This window comes from Nannobrachium achirus (genome assembly GCF_963921795.1).
Source record: "Nannobrachium achirus genome assembly, contig: SCAFFOLD_432, whole genome shotgun sequence".
In the NCBI taxonomy this organism is placed as follows: domain Eukaryota; kingdom Metazoa; phylum Chordata; class Actinopteri; order Myctophiformes; family Myctophidae; genus Nannobrachium; species Nannobrachium achirus.
Window position 1 is genome coordinate 9904 of NW_027665014.1, and position 22697 is coordinate 32600.

The following is a 22697-nucleotide window of genomic DNA, read 5'->3' on the forward strand; positions in this document are numbered from 1 at the left end:
TGGCCATTAAGTCTGGCAACTTACTGTGTGTTCAGCCTACTAAGCATCACTGTGCTGTTGTTCAATGGCAGATTACTAGCTGTGGCACCGGTGTCATGATCATAGCAGAGGCATAGTCCGTGACGGGGACAGGCCTCCATTCCGAAACACTTTGTGAGCTTGTAGATTGGCTACTCTGTTCAATGCAACGCAGTCGCACGACGGAGAATGAATGGCTTTTCTTCCTACGTTTCACCGACAATTCGATACCCTCCTTGAGGACTTCTTCTCTCAGGTCCAGGGATGAGAGGATATGAAAATGCCATGTCACGATTTATTGTGACCAAAGCAATACAATTGCGATTTACAATTTAATCGCGATAATCAAAATATCCCCAACATTCATTTATCCCGGGGTGGAACATTAGCCCAAAAAAAATCTACACGTTCACAACGTTGTGAGCTTGAAGACCGGCTATTTTTTTGGCAAAGAGATTTGGTAGAGAGTGAAAAAAGACTGTATCAAGTCCGTTATTTCCAAGTCCGTTTTACCAAACCTAGAGGGTTTAAGTCAGACCTGGGCATTGTACAGCCAGCCCTTTGGTTCACTCTGACCTGCCCAAGCAAATGACAAAATAAACACATTTTCTAATTTTACCTCATGCATGGACTAAAGCTGCATTGCTTTTATTTTTACGTTTTTTATTCACGTACATAATGGACGCAATGCGTACATCAGCACGTGTGCGTGATCATTGGATCGTTGTCTCAATAACAAGCAGGTGGTCAGACTGGTCACACGTCAAGAAGACCTGCCTTACCTTACCCATCAGAAATGGTTTAAGTGGCTAAAAAAAGAAAAGTTGTTGATGCCAAATGCATCAACAACAATTGGACTGCTAAGTATTTATTTACTGAAGTCGGAGGTAAAGCTGTGTGTTTAGTTTGCGGGGAGCACTGCCTTTTGGCCCGGCCCTCCACAATATTTCCTGTTGTTGTGGCCCCATGGAAAAAATAATTGCCCACCCCTGGTTTAAGTGCTACCAGATATGCAGCTCAGCAAATAAAAGGTGAATTGATCCCAGTGCGTGACGGAGGATAATTTCACGAAAGATACATTTAAACCTCTGTGATTATCACGATAAACGATAATAACGATCATCGTCCCATTAGGGCTGTCACGATATGACATTTTACATGACGATTAATTGTCACTCAAATAATTGGCGATTAACGATTTAATTGTCTATTCGTCGTTGATAATTACATTTCTGTTTGGCTTTTAGGCTTTGAAGTTGCATATGGTAGATATGACACATAACCTAATTATACAAAGACATTACTGACATATTTGACAACTTAGTACTTAAAAAATAACATTGATAGTGGAAATAGCCGATCTACAAGCTCACAACGCGCCGCGACGCGTTGTGAGCTTGTAGATCTGCTATTTCCACTATTTCTGAAATTTTTCAACATTCACGATTATGACGATTATGACAAAATAATTGCGATAATGTCAAATAATCACGATTAGACGATTATTATGTAATAATTGTGACAGCCCTACGTCCCATCCCTGCCCAGGTCTTGCACTACGTTGAGAAGCCCAGCACGTTTGTGAGCGACATCATCAACTGCGGCATCTACCTGTTCACGCCGGCCATCTTCCAGCACATCGGCGCCGTCTTCCAGAAGAACCAGCAGGACATGTTGTTGTGAGTGGGAGGACCAGGGCATCCTGGGGGGTCCCTGATCTGAGTGCATGTGAATACCATTAATTCCTTTTTTTCCTTTTGGGTCTTTTCATTTGTCTTTTTGTTTTCTCCTTCTTCCTCCTCCTTCTCCTCCTCCTCTTCCTCCGCCATGATTTCTGTTTCCCGTTCTCACCCCCTCCTCCTACATTGGTCAGATATCCATACGATGGGTAAGTTGGTACCAGCCAGGTTGTTACGGTGTGGTTGTAGACTAGAGTGTCACTGGTGTTGTCGGTGTGTGATGTGGACAGGCAGTACCGTAGTTTAGCCAGAGAACTAGCGGAATCTGTCCTGTGTTCTGTTACTGTATTCATCCGGGATACTGTAGTTCACCCCCAAAAAATAGTTTTCCTATCGATTACTCAACCCATGGAGACTTGAATTCATGTATATTTTTTAGTTTTTGTCGCATTCCTTAGCCAATAATTTGATGACCATTTTTGATTGATTGAAGAATTTATTAGATGTTTGCAATAGAAAAAAGTACAGTTTCATGACAGTACAAATCACTGGCACAAGGTCAACTAAAAGGAGATCCTAGAAAGACGAGGCTTATTTCCACAGGAACCACACTTTAAGTATCTCATATAACATTGAAAGACAGACGGATAGAACATAGTACTTTATCTAGGATAATATCAGTTTAAAAAACAGAAAAAGCATAACATCAAATACAAAGGGAGGGGGGAGCATGGGGGCTTAGTCTATTTACAAGTCACGGGTAGCAGCCGCCTGAAGGTGACGTCCCTATGGAGACACAAAGAGCCTGCTTTACATCATTATATCCACTTATATCATCTTCATGATTATTCTATCGATTACCTTTTTGTTATTATCGATTTCTGATTTGTCGTACAACCACAAATAGTCGATCGTCAAGCTCACGTTTGACATCGTGATTCGGTCAATGATTTTTTTAAATAATCTATTAGTTAACTGGAAATTGTGTTTTGGCTGGAGCAAAGGGTGGACCACACACAGTGACACTTAGTTCAGTGAACTGATAAGACAAGGCTTACACAACACAACCTTCCTAGGATCTCATGCTTCGCTTTAAACCACACAGTACTCCTGTTTGGATAAACTTTCATTGTGGATATTACCATATACCCAGGGGGCAAAGGAAGGTGTGCTGCATTTGCCCCGACATACAAAGTTGTCCACCAGAAATATTATCTATGACCCAGTAGGATCACAACCTATATGGACAACCCGGTCAATTTGTACAACAAAGTCCAATATGGCCGCCTCAATATTAGCCCCTATTAGTTTTAATGGGGGGTGAATAGGGCAAAATTTTAAACTGACGGATATTTCCACGAAACTTCACAGGTTGATCAATGGTATACATATGAACATTTTTTGTATTGCAAGTTTCCATGAAATCCAATATGGCCGCCACAATATGGCCGCCATAATGTAAGGACCCAGAAAATAGGTTTTGCCTCTAACTTCTGAACCAGTTGAGCTAGAAACGCAAACTTGGTGTCTATTTCATGGTGTCTGACCATGGGAGACTCAATGGAATAGCTAATTCTATTATTGGGTGTGTCTGGACCTTTATTGTGCATATTTGCAAGATGGTGGACTCCCAAAATAGAGCTTTAACATAATTTCTACCATGATTGTTGACTGCTTTTGCAAATACAAGCAATATGAATCCATTTGCTAAGATTTATGGCACAGAAGGGACTTATACCTGTATTATTCTTGAGTTTGCATGTTGTCAAAATGGCTGTAAACGAGATATTATATTTCCTGTCCGATTCTACTGTATGTAGTTGTAGCAATGACTTCAGATAAAATCAGAGACCAAAACAATGTATCTTAGAAATTATGTTTTAATTAAAAAAAAAAAAAGAAAAAAAGAGAGAGATTATCTCAATGAAATGAATGCAACTGCCTTTTTGGGTCTTTCACACATAGACATGCACATGCTTTCCAACAACTTCAGCTTCAGGGAAATTATAATGAACACATGATTAAAACAGGCTGCATTAAAATGCAAATAATTGCTAGTCACTATCACTGTCATGTGTACCTATCCTGCTGCATCTTGTCTCCAGTCCTTGGCACCGACACCCCAAGTAGCATGCAATTCCCTTCTTCGCACATGAACAGTTTTTCTGGCAGCCTTTGATACAGCTACATGATATTGCCTTGTCCATTGATATAGGCCAGGCTGGCTCTGTAGATGGACAGGGGACTGCCTTCCCATCACTGAGAGACCATCCATATTCAGTGAAGCAAGGGATGTCTGGCTTCGCGATGTGTGCAGTTTTATCTATTATGGCTGCTAGAGCAGCTCTTTTCAGGTGCAGGCCAAAGGCATTTTCTGTAGGTGGCAGCAGCTTCAACAGGGTTGATCGGTTATTTAGGAACTTGTACACTCTCAGCTTTGCCAGGTCAAAGTCCTCAGAATGGTCAGCTTTTGATGCATATACAGCTATTGTGAGGTCTCTAGCCTGATTCTTGACATCCTCTGAGAGGGAATAAGAGGAATTTTCACCAAACTCCTGAAGTGCAGGGAGATCAAGACCCATGCTGGTCTTGAACCATGCCTTCTTTCCAGTGAAAAAGGGATAGCAAACAAAGCAAACCTTCTAAGATTCCTCTGTGAAGAATGGTGTCAAAATGAGACACTTAAGTCTGCTCTTGGTACAACCCATCTTTACCTGAGTGGAGGATTTAAAGAAGAGACAAGGAGTGTGGTGATCAAGGAGGGGTGTGTTGTTGATGTCCCTGCACTAGAGTCAACACAACAGGAGGCCGACACAAGGGTAATTCTACACACCATCTACAGTGTCCAGGCTCACAAAGTTGACAGAGTTGTCATCCATGCTAATGACACAAACATCATCATGTGCCTATATCATGCTGCCACCCACCTCCTAGACCTTCCAGAGCTGTGGGTGACAACAGAGCAGGATGCATATCTTCCTATCCATCACATGGTCTCAGCCCTTGGACTCGCACAGTGTCGTGCCCTGCCCTTTATTCACAGCCTGAGTGGCAGAGATACCACCAGCTATCCCTTTTTCACTGGAAAGAAGGCATGGTTCAAGACCAGAATGGGTCTAGATCTCCCTGCACTTCAGGAGTTTGGTGAAAATTCCTCTTATTCCCTCTCAGAGGATGTCAAGAATCAGGCTAGAGACCTCACAATAGCTGTATATGCATCAAAAGCTGACCATTCTGAGGACTTTGACCTGGCAAAGCTGAGAGTGTACAAGTTCCTAAAAAACCGATCAACCCTGTTGAAGCTGCTGCCACCTACAGAAAATGCCTTTGGCCTGCACCTGAAAAGAGCTGCTCTAGCAGCCATAATAGATAAAACTGCACACATCGCAAAGCCAGACATCCCTTGCTTCACTGAATATGGATGGTCTCTCAGTGATGGGAAGGAAGTCCCCTGTCCATCTACAGAGCCAGCCTGGCCTATATCAATGGACAAGGCAATATCATGTAGCTGTATCAAAGGCTGCCAGAAAAACTGTTCATGTGCGAAGAAGGGAATTGCATGCTACTTGGGGTGTCGTTGCCAAGGACTGGAGACAAGATGCAGCAGGATAGGTACACATGACAGTGATAGTGACTAGCAATTATTTGCATTTTAATGCAGCCTGTTTTAATCATGTGTTCATTATAATTTCCCTGAAGCTGAAGTTGTTGGAAAGCATGTGCATGTCTATGTGTGAAAGACCCAAAAAAGGCAGTTGCATTCATTTCATTGAGATAATCTCTCTCTTTTTTTCTTTTTTTTTAATTAAAACATAATTTCTAAGATACATTGTTTTGGTCTCTGATTTTATCTGAAGTCATTGCTACAACTACATACAGTAGAATCGGACAGGAAATATAATATCTCGTTTACAGCCATTTTGACAACATGCAAACTCAAGAATAATACAGGTATAAGTCCCTTCTGTGCCATAAATCTTAGCAAATGGATTCATATTGCTTGTATTTGCAAAAGCAGTCAACAATCATGGTAGAAATTATGTTAAAGCTCTATTTTGGGAGTCCACCATCTTGCAAATATGCACAATAAAGGTCCAGACACACCCAATAATAGAATTAGCTATTCCATTGAGTCTCCCATGGCCAGACACCATGAAATAGACACCAAGTTTGCGTTTCTAGCTCATCTGGTTCAGAAGTTAGAGGCAAAACCTATTTTCTGGGTCCTTACATTATGGCGGCCATATTGTGGCGGCCATATTGGATTTCATGGAAACTTGCAATACAAAAAATGTTCATATGTATACCATTGATCAACCTGTGAAGTTTCGTGGAAATATCCGTCACTTTAAAATTTTGCCCTATTCACCCCCCATTAAAACTAATAGGGGCTAATATTGAGGCGGCCATATTGGACTTTGTTGTACAAATTGACCGGGTTGTCCATATAGGTTGTGATCCTACTGGGTCATAGATAATATTTCTGGTGGACAACTTTGTATGTCGGGGCAAATGCAGGTTTCCTAAAAAAAGGCTGGTTCGCCCCCTGGGTAATATGGCTTTTCCTTTCATTCATATATGTTTTTTCCTTTCATCTTTGGGCTCTCATACATCAATTAACCATTGTGGATGTACAGTACATGTACAGTACATCAGTCAACCAGAGTGGGCAATTTAATTCATGTGTAGGAAGTTTGAGTTCTGCTTCAGTCACTGCTGCTTAACCCATTTAGGCCTAGAATTATTGAATGCTTTAACCAGTGAAAAATAGCAGATATACAATTACAAACATTATTGTGTATCATTATTTTATGCTTTAACTATTGAAAAATAGCAGATATACAATTACAAACATTATTGTGTATCATTATTTTATGCTTTAACTATTGAAAAAATAGCAGATATACAATTACAAACATTATTGTGTATCATTATTTTATGCTTTAACTATTGAAAAAATAGCAGATATACAAGCTCACAGCCGCGCTGCGAGCTTGTATATTTGCTATGTGTGCAAATCGTTGAATATATGACTTGTATTTTCAAAGCGAACATTTGTAACTAAGATTTTGCTTCTGGGTGGTCCCTGGAACTAAATATTTTGAGATGGGGGTCCGTGGCCAAATAAATATCATTTTGGGGTCCTTCACATGAAAAAGTTTGAGAACCACTGACATAGTATTCTCTCTAGAACAGACTAACTGAGCTCCAGTTAAGTGAAAAGGACCTTTTCTTTGACGATGGCTGGCCAGATTGCTGACATAGAAACATAGGTTTTTCAAAAAATCTTAGAAGGATTCAAAAGACACTTATAGAATCGGGTCAAAATTCTAATTTTCTTCTGCTATTTTTCAATAGTTAAAGCATAAAATAATGAGTACCCGTTCTAAATGGGTAAAGAAGCCGTGTTGGTTTTTAGCCTTGAACTGACACGTCTGAGTCACTGTCATTAATGATTTATTTCAACTGCCAGGCATTAGTACTATGGGCGTAGGCATGTGGTGGTGGTGGTGGTGATGGTGGTGGCAACCTTGACAATCTGGAGGATTTCCACCTTAACACCTTCTAAGCCAAGGGGAGCCCCTTAATGTTAAAACCGTACTATATCGCACATCCCCCCAGGGACTCTCAGCCACGTCGTACATTCCCGGACTTTGTCTTTAAAACCGGAATAAAAGCTTTTGATCCGAAAATCGGCGATCGTCTAACCTTCCCTAGTCACCACTCGTGCACTGATAGCTCATGCAGACCGTGCATGAAGCAGAGGTGACGTCAGCGCCTCTCCTTCTCAAAGGCACCTTCCACCCATCCGTTTACTGTCTACACACTCGAGCTCCTCCTGCAGCCATGCTTGGGGCTATGCTAGCGAAACTTTTCAGTTCTGTTCTTCAGTCACACATGGACTATTTGCGGGGACATTTACGTGAAAGGATCGCGCACGCGAAACGCACGGGGACATCGACGATCGGCCAAAACCCCCATTCTATCCCAAGGGAGATCGAGAAAATCATGGTGAGTTACTGGCCTGGGGGAAAAAAAAAAAGAAAAAACAGCGGCGCTGTTCAAGATGGAGGGGCTGCGGGGTCATGTTTATAAACATAATATTATGTCTCAGATCACAATACAATAATAGAAATTTCACGGCTAATCTACCAACCACCATTCTATTTCGGACTGCAACGTGTTAAGGACATCTGAAGGATTCTCACAATACCACGCCTGGGAACCAATCAGGGCTTATGAGCGAGGCTGGGAACCAATCAGGGCTTATGAGCGAGGCTGGGAACCAATCAGGGCTTATGAGCGAGGCTGGGAACCAATCAGGGCTTATGAGCGAGGCTGGGAACCAATCAGGGCTTATGAGCGAGGCCACTGCATTGGAGCTCACACTGATTGGAAACGGCACCACAAAATAATGACCAGTGTAAAGAAGTACATTTTTTTATTTTTTACTTGAGTAAAAGTAGCAATACCGCAATATAGAACTCTGTTCTCTGTTGCAAGTTGAAGTCCAGTATTCAAAATGTTGCTTGAGTAAAAATTACAAAAAGCTTTTTCAGAAAGAAATAGCAGATCTGTAACCTCACACCGCATTGCATTGTGAGCTCGTAGATCAGCTATTTTCAAATATAAAATATGAATCGCAAACCATGTCACCTCTACACCAAACCTATTTGCCAGAATTAGCCGATCTACAAGCTTGTAGATCTGCTATTTTTGGCTAAAGTTCTCAGAATTGTTCTTTTAAAAGAATGATCTTATCACACATATTTGGTGGCCCCCCCTGTAGTAACTCTGAGGACCCCCTAGGGGCCTCTTGTTGAAGACCTGTGGTCTAATGTGTTTTTTTTGGTTGTCGTTGTCCGTTATGAAGAGAGGAGCCCACCAACGGCTGGCACCGCGCTGAGGCCATCCGGCTGGAGCAGGACATCTTCACGGCCCTGGCGGGACAGGGCAAGCTCTACGTCTACAAGACCCTGAGCTTCTGGAGCCAGATCAAGTCTGCTGGGTGAGAGAGCACGTCATTAACCTGTAAGACTCCCTAATCGGGAGACAAAGCGACCGTCGAGGTCGCATACACAAACTTTAGAAGACAATCGTAGCCAATCAGGAGGGAATATGGGAAATGGGACAGATCCACGTTGATGACATGACTTTAGAGATACTGTGTAACGCTTTGCGTGATTTTAGGGCAAAATCTGTAGGAGCAGGGTCCAAAAATGTGTTTTGTTTAATTAAAAATATATAATTTATCGAAGCCGAACTAAAATAGGACGGAACAAATGCTCTGGGATCGGTTTCTGCACGGACACATATGGAGCGCAAACCGGAAGCGGATGTTCCGTCCTCTATTCCGGCCCGTTAGCTTTCTGTGTAAACACCACGGCTTACAGATGGAGAACGGATTGATCAATTTTCAAAATGTCAACGGATTTGAGAAGCTAATGGAATACGCGAACAAACGATGCATAGCAGTGTCCAATCGCGCACGATGGGAACTGGATTAGCACCCGCGTTAACAGGTAGGAGAAGCCAGCAATGAAAGACATAGAAAGATCTTCGGTTTCCTCGGCTGTATACAACCAATGAGTTAACACTTCGCCAGCCATAATAGAATGGCTTGTTGGTAGATTAGCCGTGAAATTTCTATTATTATAATTATTATGATCTGAACAGCATTCATTTTACAAGATCCATCAGCGCAATATCATGTATTCTCCATCCCCCCACCCCTTCACGATTCCCTGTTGAAATCTCAGCAGTGAAATCTGCATTGGCATAGAGTGGAGGTTTTGGCCGAGGCATCTTCTCCCCGTGCGTTTCGCGTGCGCGATCCGTTCACGTAAATGTGGGCGCAAGTAATCCAAGTATGACTCTACAGTCAATGTGAACATTTTCGCTAGCTTAGCCCCTAGCACTCCAGCTATGCTAACGCTAACGTCTAAACCAGGGGTCCTCAAATACAAATCTTGAAGATCCAGAAATATTTTTTTGAAACAGGTCCGGGTCCGAAAAAAAAAGGCGAAGGCGAAATAAGGCGGATACATTAATACAGTATGTACTGTATGTATGTATGTTTATTATAATCATTAGAATTGTTTATTTTAATTATTATTATTTGGAACTTTGGAAATCTCAGTTGGAACTGTTACCCCTGCTACCCGATGCTGGATAAGCGGTTGAAGATGGATGGATGGATGAATGGATAATTATCTATGCATATAGAGTAGGCTACATTATTTACATTTATTGTGTAGCAATAAAACACTGGCTTATAGTTTAATTATTGGAAACTAAAGAGCATAAATGCAATATTAGGCTTGTCGTTCAGAATCGAAAATAAAGTGAAACTTAGCGTGAGGGGGAGAGGATTACTTGACATTCAGTTGACACACGTACTGCACAAGCCAGTGCTGATTGCCTATGTCAAATGGCCAGTCAAATCAGGGTCAACGAGTCATAGTTATTAACCTAACACAGCCTAGGATAGCTGGCAATAATATGCGACGACACATCACATTGTTAAAGACGCATGATCACGCATCGCGAGTTTCGCGACGATTTCTCGTCTAATGCAAGCAGTTGGAGCCTTACATCGTGGATATTAATGTGTTGCTGTTGTCCTTTCCAATTGAACAGCCAAAGGTAGAAGATCTCTAAGTTATTAATCCAGTGGGAGCAATGGTTTCCAAGAGGTTTTAGCAACTTTTTCAGGCAGCGAGCGGCATGAGTGTGTGGAGAGGGGAGGGGAGGGGGGGGGGGGAGCAGCATGGAGAGCAGACTGCTTCGGAGGGAAGGAAAACCTTTGATCTACAAGCCCACAGCACGTTGCACCCGCGACGCTTTGTGGGCTTGCAAATTGGCGTAGGGGACGGGGTGTGTCTTGTGAGCCTGTGTATGTGTTTGAGCGAATGAGCACATACACACCCACGCACACACAAACACAAATCACACACAGTCAGTCCGATCGTCAGATACAACTGTGCGGAGATTTCTCAGAAATGTGCCGCGGTCCGGACGGAGGTGCGCCTGGGTCCGGACATGGACCGCGGTCCGCCTATTGAGGACCCCTGGTCTAAACCATAAATGGATGGGAGCTGGGAAGCTCTAGCAGGGAAAGGACCTGACGTCACTTCCGCTTCATGTCAGAGGAGCCATGCGCTATCGATGGACGAGCGGTGACTAGGGAAGGTTAGACGATCGTCGATTTTCGGATAAAAATCATTTATTTCGTTTTTAATGCCCCAGCACGGTAAATTACGGCGCGGCTGAGACTCCTTGCTCAGATGTCCGGTATAAAACGGTTTTAATATGGGCATCTCAATACGGCTGTCAAAGTGTTAACCGATTTAGTGCCATTCCCAAGAATACTCGCGATATTCCCTTTGATGTTCGCAGTGCCAATCCCGAGTATACTCGCGAAAAGTAATATATTACTGTAACGGCGGTTATCCTACCGGATACAATGGCGGATGGTCCCGAGCCGATCTCCCTCGCTGATTTATGATCATCACGGATCCACGAGCACAAAATAGTAATCCCATAACATTGAGGCAGACGGGGAATCTCATCTTTAATGTCCATTATCTCCAAACAACACTTTCAAGTGGGAGGATGGCAATAGATGCTCGCTATAACACATGAAAAGCTCCGTTCCGCCATTACACAACACCACGTGGACGACGAGCGTCATGACGTCATGACGCGATGACGTCAGACCGGAAGTGTTAACGCTATGGACTTCTGGCCTTCAAAATAAGATACTGGCCGTTTATGGAGCCAGCGAGAGGCACTCTGGACATTATAATCCGTTACTTTCTGGGGCACAGAATGGCCGGTTGTAATATTTGACAGTTTGGCCAGTCCTGTCGAATATTCAACTATTCCGGGGGTCAGCAACCCGTGGCTCTAGAGCCACATGCGGCTCTTTAGCGCCACCCTAGAGGCTCCCTGGAACTTTTTCAAAAATGTATGAAAATGGAAAAAGATGGGGGAAAAAATGTATTTTTTGTTTTAACGTTTTTTTTTATCGTCACTGTCGGGCAGAAACCTTGTATCTCCAAGTTTCAAATTTATATGTTTTTTTTTTTTGTCGCAAAGTAAAGCCCTGCTTCATCATACAAGACTGACGCACAAAAGTAGTGAAAACAGCAGATCTACAAGCACACAACGCCTCGCGGTTCATTTTTTAAAATGATAAATACAAAACAACGTTTTGGACATACAAGGTTTCCACCCGACAACAACGATATATAAGGCTTTTATATTTTTTTTGCGGCTCCAGACAGATTTGTTTTGGTGTTTTTTGGTCCAATATGGCTCTTTCAACATTTTGGGTTGCCGACCCCTGAACTATTCGAATACTTTGAGGTGGAATAATTCGAATACTAAAAGTCCCTATTGGTGAATGCCCTAGTGTGAGTTCATGGGTGAATCTCTGTAAAGAGATGTTGCCCTCTCCCTGGGCTGTGGTTGATGTTGTATCCTCTCCGTCTCTCAACAGCTCTGCTATTTACGCCAGTCGTCTCTACCTCAACCAGTACCACAAAACCCACCCTGAAAGACTGGCCTCAAATAAAGAGGGCGGCCCCAAAATAAGTGGTATGTGTGCATGTTAGCTTAGCCACGAACACACTACAGTATTGTAACTACTGTTTTCTTTCTTTCATTTGGATGTACGATTGATGAGTCTAATCACGCTGCATTCCGTGTTCCTTTAGGTAATGTCTATATTCATCCTACAGCCAACATAGACCCAACTGCTGTGGTAAGGCTCTACACTGTCTTCCATAGTTCATTACTTAATATGACCCAACTGCTGTGGTAAGGCTCGACACTGTCTTCCATAGTTCATTACTTAATATTATTAGAAGTGTCTAGGGCTGGAACTACCAATCTTAATGATTATTCTATCCATTACATTTTCGATTACCCATATTTTCCGGACTATAAGGCGCACTGTCAATGAATGGTCTATTTTCGAACTGTTTTCATATATAAGGCGCACTGGACTATAAGGCGCACATAATAGACGCTACCGTTGCGTTATGCATCCAACAGATGGAGCTGTGCTAAAGGGAATGTCAATGTCAATGAATGATCCATATATAAGGCGCACTGTAGTTTTTTGTTTTGAGAAAATTAAAGGCTTTTAAGTGCGCCTTATAGTCCGGAAAATACGGTAATCAAATAATCAAGAAGGGTGTTGTGTGTGCATTGGATTGCGACTTTTATAGATCTACTATATTCTCTTTTTCTCACACATCTGCTTTACGTAGAGAATGTAGAATAATTGTTATTTAGTTTGCAGAATAATTGTTATTTTTTTTTGTTAGTTTGCCTGTTATCTCTTACTACAAATATTCTAAGTCAAATCTCATCAAATGGTGGTCCGCGGCTAAAATGCCCAATAACCTTGATAGGAAAAGGGCTGTAAACCACTGGTTTAAAGTAAAACCATGCGACCTCTGGTGTGGTTCCTCTGTCCACAGTTGGGTCCCAACGTGTCCATCGGCACCGGGGTAACGATCGGAGCCGGAGTGAGAGTGAGAGAATCCATCATTCTGCACGGTGCCGCTCTGCAGGTAAACACACACTGTTTGTGTCAGGAAACATTTTATGTTGCTCTCTCTCTGGCACGGAACACATGAAGTACTTTATGATCGGATTCTTGGATGGCTGGACTTTTTGGCCCATATCACAACATAAACAGCTTGGATGTAGTATTTATTTTTATTTTAAAATGTTCCAAATTGTTGACCCTTGAGCTTCCCTAGAAAACAATGATTGAATCTGCTGCCTTCATCATCACCAAAGGCTTTTTCAGCTTCACATTCAAACATGATTATTACCAGTAAGACTCCCTAATCGGGAGCTAAGCCATGTTGATGACATGACTGTAGAGATACTGTGTACCGCTTTGCGTGATTTTAGGGCAAAATCTGTAGGAGCAGTGTCCAAAAATGTGTTTTGCTAAAATCACCCTGATGGTGACGCTAAATGGGACAGATCCATGTTGATAACATGACTCCAGACATACTGTGCATCGCTTTGTGTGATTTTAGGGCAAAATCTGTTGGAGCAGTGTCCAAAAATGTGTTTAGCAAGAATCGGCCTGATGGTGGCGCTAGAAGAGGGCCATGTGAAAAATGAGGGGTGGAGGTTGTGGTTGGCGTGTGCAAAGTTTGGCATGGATAGGGGCAATGGTGGCAGAGATACGAGTCGGGCAACAGTTTCACGTGGCATGACTGACAGACGGTGGAGGTTTTGATAACCGATATATAATTTTGATATCGGTTTGATACCGATAGAACATTTTAAGGCCAACATCGTCCGATACCAATTCGATGACCGATTATTATTGCGACCGTCAGGTCGCACTTACTATCAAAACCTCCACCGGCTGGCTGTCTGTCCGTCTGTCAGTCACACGTCACACTTTTGCACTGCTCATATCTCCGCAACCGTTGCCCCGATTTTGCATACACACTCCTTGCCTGCCAAACCACAACCTCCATCAATTCTCACATGGCCCTCTTCTAGCGCCACCATCAGGCTGATTCTTGCTAAACACATTTTTGGACACTGCTCCTACAATTTTTGCCCTAAAATCACGCAAATCGGTACACAGTATGTCTACACTCATCTCATCAACATGGATCTGTCCCATTTAGCGCCACCTTCAGGACGAATTTTTAATACAAATTTTTGGACACTACTCCTACAGCTTTTGCCCTAAAGTCACGCAAATTGCTACACAGTATGTCTACACTCATGTCTTCAACATGGACCTATCCCATATAGCGCCACCATCTGAACAATTCTTTTCTAACACATTTTTGGACACTTCTCCTACACATTTTGCCCTAAAATCACGCAAATGTGTCCGCTCACCCACCATTTCTCACATGCGACATGCCCCTCGTCTAGCGCCACAGCGGTACACACTATGTCTACTGTCACGTCAACACTATGGATCTGTCCCTTTTGGCGCCACCGTAACGCCCATTTCTTTCAACATTTAAGCCCTCTTTGTGTATACATGTGACCTAACGGTCGCTTACCTCCCGATTAGGGAGTCTTACTGGTTATTATTGTTGTCCATCCTTACAACTGCCTTTACACTCAACCTGCTATTCAAATAACGACATTAACTTTTTGTCTTGGACACCCTTGTCTCTGTCTCCGCCCCGTGGCTCTGTGAAGGATCACAGCTGTGTGCTGAACTGCATTGTGGGATGGGACAGCACCATCGGCAAGTGGGCCCGGGTGGAGGGGACCCCCAGCGACCCCAACCCCAACGACCCCTACGCCAAGATGGACAGCGAGACCCTGTTTAGAGAAGGAAAACTCACACCGTCCATCACTATCCTGGGTAAGAAGACTGGCTGAAATGTTAAAGTTATACCATGTAACTTTTTTTATAAAACAAATCTTAAAATTGTCCTAACTGTTAAATCGCTAAAGTTTTAGAACACCCACTCCGTTATTTTCAGCTTCTAAAGCCTTCTCTTTATATGTTTTCTATGATCCTGGCCGGGGACCGGTTTTCGCGAAAAAATTGCATCATCTGCATCATCTGTATACGTTGGCCAATCACATCGCGGATCATACACTACCGGCCAATCACAGCAGATCTGCCGTGTCTTCAGGAAGTAGCCTCGCTCAGCTACAGTGTTTACCATGGGGAAGGATTCTTAACCTCTTAATCCCCAAATCCTGGCCAGAAAATTACGTTCTACCCCTCCATGGATTCATATCGGTCGCGGTGGTTTGCGGCGCCGCTCCGGTGGTCCGCGGCGGTGGTCCGCGACGACTCCGGGCGAAAAACGGCCGAAAAAAGCAATACCGCTACTGACCACTAGTTTAGCAACTTACACAGTATAGCTTTAAGTGTGTGTATTGTTGCTGTCGGACAAAATGATATGATATAGTATTTTATTGTCAGTTCACACTGGAATTTGTCTTACGACAGCAGCCATGTATTCAAAACATATATACAAACGTTTGTAACACATCAAGGCATATGTGACACGCTGAGTCGCAGTGCGGCCCCTGTACCAGCGCACCGACATTTCACTTGCTTGAAAAGAAAAGAGTTGTGGGAGAGGGGTGTGTGTGTGTGTGTGTGTGTGTGTGTGTGTGTGTGTGTGTGTGTGTGTGTGTTTGTGTGTGTGTGTGGGGGTTGCAGGAATGCTTGGGCGATAAAAACCTCTTAAGCACTAAGATGTTAACTATAATGTAAGATTAATAACAACAACAAAAAAAGATGTAAAAAGACCCCTATCTTTATCTTTATTTAAAACCTTGAAAAATGTGTTTTCGTTGTGATGCTGATTTAAATAGCAACATAAAGTATACACTGGGTATTCTTTGTAACACGTTTTAGTTCTGTTGATCAAAGCCGGAACAGCACAATGTTTTGTGTGTGCATTTTCAGAGCATGTTTATTGTGGCCTGAAAATATCGTCTGTGTCAACACCGCGGTTATCGGTAACACCGTTTCAACCACCATTGCGTGTCTTGTCGTCTTGTGAGCACTCAGTAGCAGCCAATGCTACCTCAAGCTACAACAACAACAACCATCCGTCCGTATAAAAAATTCAGCTTTGTAAAAAAGCAACAACACTGTTAGTGTTACGACAGCCCTGCGTTTTCTTGTTTGGCTAATCGTTGTTTTTCCTAACCCTAAACCCTAACCCTGAGGCTCATCTACCCCTGACATTGTTTTTTATACCGCCATTAATATCCCTCGTCTTTCAATGCATCTATAAATCATGTCATGTCCTTAACAATAGGGTTTTTGCCATGTCATGGCCATCTGGCCTCGTCTTGGTCCTTTGGGATTTAAGCACGAGCCACATTTACTGGTAGTTCATTACACAGCCTTCCTGAGGCGTGAGACCTTGTTTGTTCCCCCAATATCCCACCATTTTACAAGTTTGGTTTAGGGCAGTGGTTCTCAAGGGTGGTCGCCACTCGCCAAATTATTTTGGGGGGGTCCCCACTCCCCAGATGATGAGCTTAATGTGCAACATTGTTTTCTCTCTTAACAGTAGACAAACCAACATAAGGTTTAAAGTTATACCATGTAACTTTTTTTATGAAACAAATCTTAAAATTGTCCTAACTGTTAAATCGCTAAAGTTTTAGAACACCCACTCTGTTATTTTCAGCTTCTGAAGCCTTCTCTTTATATGTTTTCTATGAGTTGTGAGGGGGGGAGAATTTCCCGGCAAAATTATGTCATCTCCCACATGATACACTACCGGCCAATCACAGCGAGTCTTGCTGTCTCTAAGGAAGTAGCTTCCCTCAGCAACTGTGTTTACATTGGTGAAGGAATCTTGCCTGCTACTCCCTCAATCCTTGTCTAAAAATGACGGGAGACGGCAATACCGCTACTGACCACTAGTTGAGCAGCTTCCACAGTACAGCTTTAAGTGTATAGAGAGTACATGCACAATATGCCATAATATGTCATGTTAGAAATATTATTTCTAACATGACAATTTAAGGACTTTTTAATAACTCTAAAATGACAAATTAAACATTGGCCAAATTGTCAAATAAATCGTGAAAATGGCAGATCTACATGCTCACAACGCCTTGCGAGCATGTAGATCGGCTATTTTCACAATAGAACCGTGTTAGGCCTATAAAAAATGTACTGCCTCAACTCTCGTCAGGGTGGGGGGGTCCCCAGTTAAAGTATGATTATTTTGGGGGTAGGCTTGTCACGATACTGGATTTCTAACTTCGATACGATATTATGAAACATTTCGATACTCGATACCATTTTCGATACCACGCAACCAAAGCAATTTCAGTGCAAAAATGTTTATTTTTATTTAAAGAAAAATACAGAACTTCTTGAGGTAGATGGTAGTGCACTTTTTAAAGGCCTGCCTTTGATTTTTTCACATTCTAAGTACAAATAGGCCTTTAAAATAACTAGGAATAAGCCAAAGTAGGAAGGACACACATAAAATTAATGTTGGTGTAAACCAACGAGAGGTCAAAACTGATCAATATTATCGATATTATTGATAATATCGATATTATCGATATTATTGAAACTATGGAAAAGTCATATTGAAAATCGATACTATATTCAAAATCGATACTTTTCGATAAATCGATATTTTTGACAACACTATTTGGGGGTCGCGGCCTGAAAAGGTTGAGAACCCCTGCTTTAGGGCACGCTATGCCCTTTGGTCTGGTATCATTAACCGCCGGACGTACGCCCGCCTGGCGGTGATGTCCACCTGCGTCCCTTGATAACACTTTCCACGAGATGGAGACGTTTGTCGCTCCCTGACAGGCCCTGTATCTGTGTCTGTCTCTCGGGGAACACGCGTGCCGAATCTGAAGCCGGTGGGACGAACGGTTCTCGAGATACGCGGATTACATCAGACAGACAGACAGACAGACACGCACGCACGCAGGGACTTCTCGCATGTATAGATAGATGTGTCATATCTGCCATGTGCAACTTCAAAGCCTAAAAGCCAATGTAAATGTAATTGTCAACGACAAAAACACACTTAAATTGTTAATCGCAATCATTTGAGTTGACAATGAATGGTCATGTAAAATGTCATGATGGTGACAGCCCTAGTCTGAATCCAGGGGCGAAATTAGATCTTATTCTGCATGGGTTTTCAGATCAAAAGGGCCCTGTACTGCCGTGAGGGGGGCCCATAGATTAGGAGATTAGAGACCCCTGATATATTGGAAATGACAAAATACATATCGTCGTTGTCGGGTGTAAACCTCGTATCTCCAAGTTTCAAATTTGAATGTTCTTTCGCAAAGCAAAGCCCTGCTTCATCGTACAAGGCTGTCGCACAAAAATAGTGAAAACAGCCGATCTACAAGCACACAACGCCTCGCGGTGCGAGGCGTTGCGTGCTTATAGATCGGCTGTTTTCACTAGTTTAAATCATTTTTAAAATGAAAAATGCAAAACGGTTTTGGAAATACAAGGTTCTCACCCGACAACGACGATACAATAGCCTATGAATGTATAATACTGTCGCCAGTAGGGGGGCCCTTGGGTTTATTAAACCCATCAACCCTATGTGTCTGAATCCTTTGTGTCTCCTCTCCTGCAGGTTGCAACGTGACCATCCCCGCCGAGGTCATCATTCTCAACTCCATCGTCCTCCCGCACAAAGACCTCAACCGCAGCTTCAAGAACCAGATTATCCTCTAGAGCAGGGGTCTTCAACAGTAGCCTCGTAAACCAGTCTCCCTTCCTGCCTTCATTCGAATGCGAGCAGGAGAGACTGGCCTCCAGCAGTGTCAGAGCGATTGGGCTGGGCGGGAGCATGGGCGGGAGTAGAGCGTTGACAGACAACCCCTTCAGCCAATCAGGGACGCCTGGTGTTTGTCTGCTTGCTTAGTTTAGCCGGATATATTTGCAAGAAGACGCTGAAGCACTGCTTTCTCCCTCCTGCGCCTCCATTTCGTTTTAATGTTTATATTGTTTGACCGGCATGGACCCATGGACTTCTCCAGATGAAACCAAGGCAACATCATTTCAAAAGGTATAGTCAAGAGACAGTAACTTTGCGATCTTTTGCCTTGCTGAGGTTATGTCTTTTGCATTTTACAACAAGATGTGGCTAATGGAATCTAGCAATGCTAATATTGCTAACTTCCCTGTGTATACTTCGCTTTGTTAACCATGTAATTTGTATCAATGTGGTCAAAAGTAGAAAATATTACGCACATCTCTTAATGAGGTGCTGGGTGAGAAATATCACAATAGAAAAGGAAACCCGCACACTCTGCTCCAAATGACTGAATATTTATTGACAACGTTTCGAGCTACAAGCTCTTCATCCAGACCAGATGAAGAGCTTGTAGCTCGAAATGTCGTCAATAAACGCTTGTCATTTGGAGCAGAGTGTGCGGGTTTCCTTTTCTATTTTTATCAATGTAAAATAACTAGTCATTATATCAACCACTGTGTTTTATGCAACTCCTTTACTGCTCAACAGAAACTGTATGTCTAGGTTTACGAGGCTACTTACTGTATGTCCATTGTCCACCAATATAAACACAGCAGTGGTTTAAAAATCTATAATGGTTATAATTATATAATGGTTTGTTATAGATTGATATAAAGGACACGAATAACAAAGCCTAAGCAACAGGCGAAATGCCTGCCAACATGACCGATCTAAGAAAATGGTTTTGCCTTAAGAGTAACAACACCCATTGTTATTTATTTTTCTAACAGGTCAACACCAATACATGGAACTGGAGAGAGCACACTCCTTGCTGTCTGTCGTCCATCTTAATGGCTCATCCTCTTGCTGTACTTGAAGACTCCAGACCTCCGTGCAACATCTCCCTTATTGCATTTCTTTTAAATAGTTATGGTTCCTCTAATGTAAATGTTTCACACGCCGAGGACAAAGTAATTGTGTAGTAAACACTACAGGATCATTACATATACATTTAATTTTCAGCTGATCAAAATAATCATTTAAACCTTGTCAACCATGATATAAGGTTAGCAGCATATTTACACATGTTTACAGTCCATCAGTGGGTATTCAGATAATAAGTGTATACAATGTATACTGGTTTGTGCATGTACATGCTGAAGAGAAGTAGCAGAAAAGTGATGAATACTTTAGATATAACTGAGAAAATTAATTAAACAAAACAGAATAATTTCTTTAGAAGACTGACTACTGTGTTGATGTTCTTTTCCTCTAATACTGTGATATTATAAAAAAGTGTTTAATAAATGACACTAAAGCAAAGATACAGTCAACTTCTTATGAAATTAGAAAGTAGACATCATCTCTGTGTATTCCTAAGAGGAACGAATGATTCCTATAATTGATTTCTGTAATTGTATTTATTATTTTATTGAGACCATACAAATATTGTCAATAAACTTGTTGATGACAGCCAATGCATGTGTGGATCAAACTCTGTCCATTGATGCAGTCATCCGCCAGCTTCCATTTCCTAGAGGAGAAAGAGACAAGATTGATTGTCATACGTTTTTGGTAATGATGTATCACAACAGTTACAATTCTATCACAAATGTTTTGGTACTGATGTATCACAAAAGTTACAATTCTATCACAAATGTTTTACATTGCTAAAGGATACATTTAATTAGTTGTATGGGTCAATTCATGTATTTTCATCTACAAAGAACGGCCCAATCAAAACAAAAATAACAGACAATGGTCTTTTAAATTTAACTTGTAGCCTAGTTCTTGGTGTGATTTAAGTTGTGAATACGTGCATTTAGATCACAGATGTGTCAGGACCTATTGCCCAATCAATTAGTATTCAACAACAGAAACTGAACATCCACCATTATGCAAACAGTATAGTGGCTTAAAAACTAGGTTTGATATAAAGTAGCCCTGAAACATGACGGTCATGAGTGACCATGCTTCAGGGCTAGATGTATGTTACAGATATATTTAAGGACAAACAGCACAAGTCACAGGCGATATTCCTGCCAGAATGACTGTCTCTATATGGAAATGGTTTAGATTAAGCCAAAGCTATGATGAGTGCAAAAAATGATATGATTAGTTCCTTCCACAAAAATACAACGAGTACACAGGAGAATAGCTAGGCTACCTATGTTAGCACAGTCTGTCCCATTAAATCATTTTCAGACCGAAAACATTAGCAAGAGAACCGAGATTGCAAAGCCATACATATTATTAGTCTACTGTACCTTTCGAAATTAAACGTTGTTGCAGTTGCCTTTCATCTGAAGAAAAACATCCATAGAGAAAAACGGGAGAGTGTTTTTTGCAGGTCGTTCAGTCCGAGTGTATCAAAAAAGCTACTGTGTTAACGGTGACTGCAGACTGCAGAGAAAAACAAACAGATCGCTTCCGCACCGAAGCGACGTCATAGAATTCCCTGATTGGCCAAAGCGCACTGTCAATCACAGAGCTCCTGAGCTCGAATGCTGATTGGCGAGGAAGAGCGCTTGCTTCCGCCCGAATGGCTTGTGTTGCTTGGAGGCTAGACTCCTCTGCAGATTCGAACTGAAGATGGGAGGAGTCAGTTTACTAGGCTATTCAACAGGGGGTCCGGGACCCCTAGGGGGTCCTCAGAGTTACTACAGGGGGTCCTCCAAATCTTTGATTGATAGAAACTTTTCTTCTCCTTTAATCACTTGAACCTTAGTGTCCATATTCTGAGAACTTTAGCCAAAAATAGCCGATCTACAAGCTCACAACGCCTCGCAGCGCGAGGCGTTGTGAGCTTGTAGATCGGCTATTTTCGGCAAATAGGTTTGGTGTAGAGGGGAAAAAGTAGAGTGAAAGGTCAAGTTTATTAAGTATTGACGGTTCAAGTGGTTAAATATCTGAAAACACACATTGACATGAATCCAAAATACACTGATGATTGTGCTGTCAAACAATGAAACTATATGGAATCTATGAACAGGTTGTGGGGGTCCCTGCTTCATCTCTCTCTCAACTAAGGGGTCCTTGGCCTGAAAACGTTGAAGACCCCTGCTCTAGTTATCTGTGCCTGGACGCTGGCTGTGTGGCTCCGCTTAACACTGCCGTGAATGAAGGATCCATTTCGTCTAGGGCCGGCCGCCCCTGACACTACGTCTGGAGTTACTGTATATAAGAGAAAGAAAAGATAATGGGACATGTGTTTGGTTGTTTTGAAAGGAAGATACAGGAATATTTTGATTATCATAATTCATAATAATGATATTATTATTGAATGAGAGCTTTGCTTTTTTTTTTTTTTTTACAGGCAAGAATCTTTATTTTTATCTTTATTTTCTTAACAATCCAACACACAGGAGTCGTTCATGTGGGGGCGAATAACTTTGCTGGGTCTTTTCTTTGTTTTACAGCGTCTGACAAACAAAGATAATCAAACTAGGAGAGGTCTCGAAAGTGGATAAAAGAAAAGTTAACCAGTTAAACCTGACACAGTCGTATGGTGAAAAATAGATTGACTGTGTAAGATCTG

The 22697-nt window shown here is 42.2% G+C and overlaps 1 protein-coding gene across 1 annotated transcript; it reads left to right on the forward strand.

Annotated features, from left to right (window-relative positions):
• Window positions 1–211: 211 nt before the first annotated feature.
• On the forward strand, window positions 212–21910 carry LOC308280661 (mannose-1-phosphate guanylyltransferase regulatory subunit alpha-A-like; the record flags this gene model as incomplete). Its single annotated transcript, XM_080754987.1, has 9 exons — window positions 212–274; window positions 1567–1697; window positions 8572–8706; window positions 12202–12299; window positions 12419–12465; window positions 13190–13282; window positions 14904–15072; window positions 18818–18928; window positions 21778–21910. The coding sequence occupies 8 exons, from the start codon at window positions 212–214 to the stop codon at window positions 18916–18918; spliced, it is 837 nt and encodes a 278-aa protein (XP_080611113.1). The 3' UTR covers window positions 18919–18928; window positions 21778–21910.
• Between the last annotated feature and the right edge of the window lie 787 nt (window positions 21911–22697).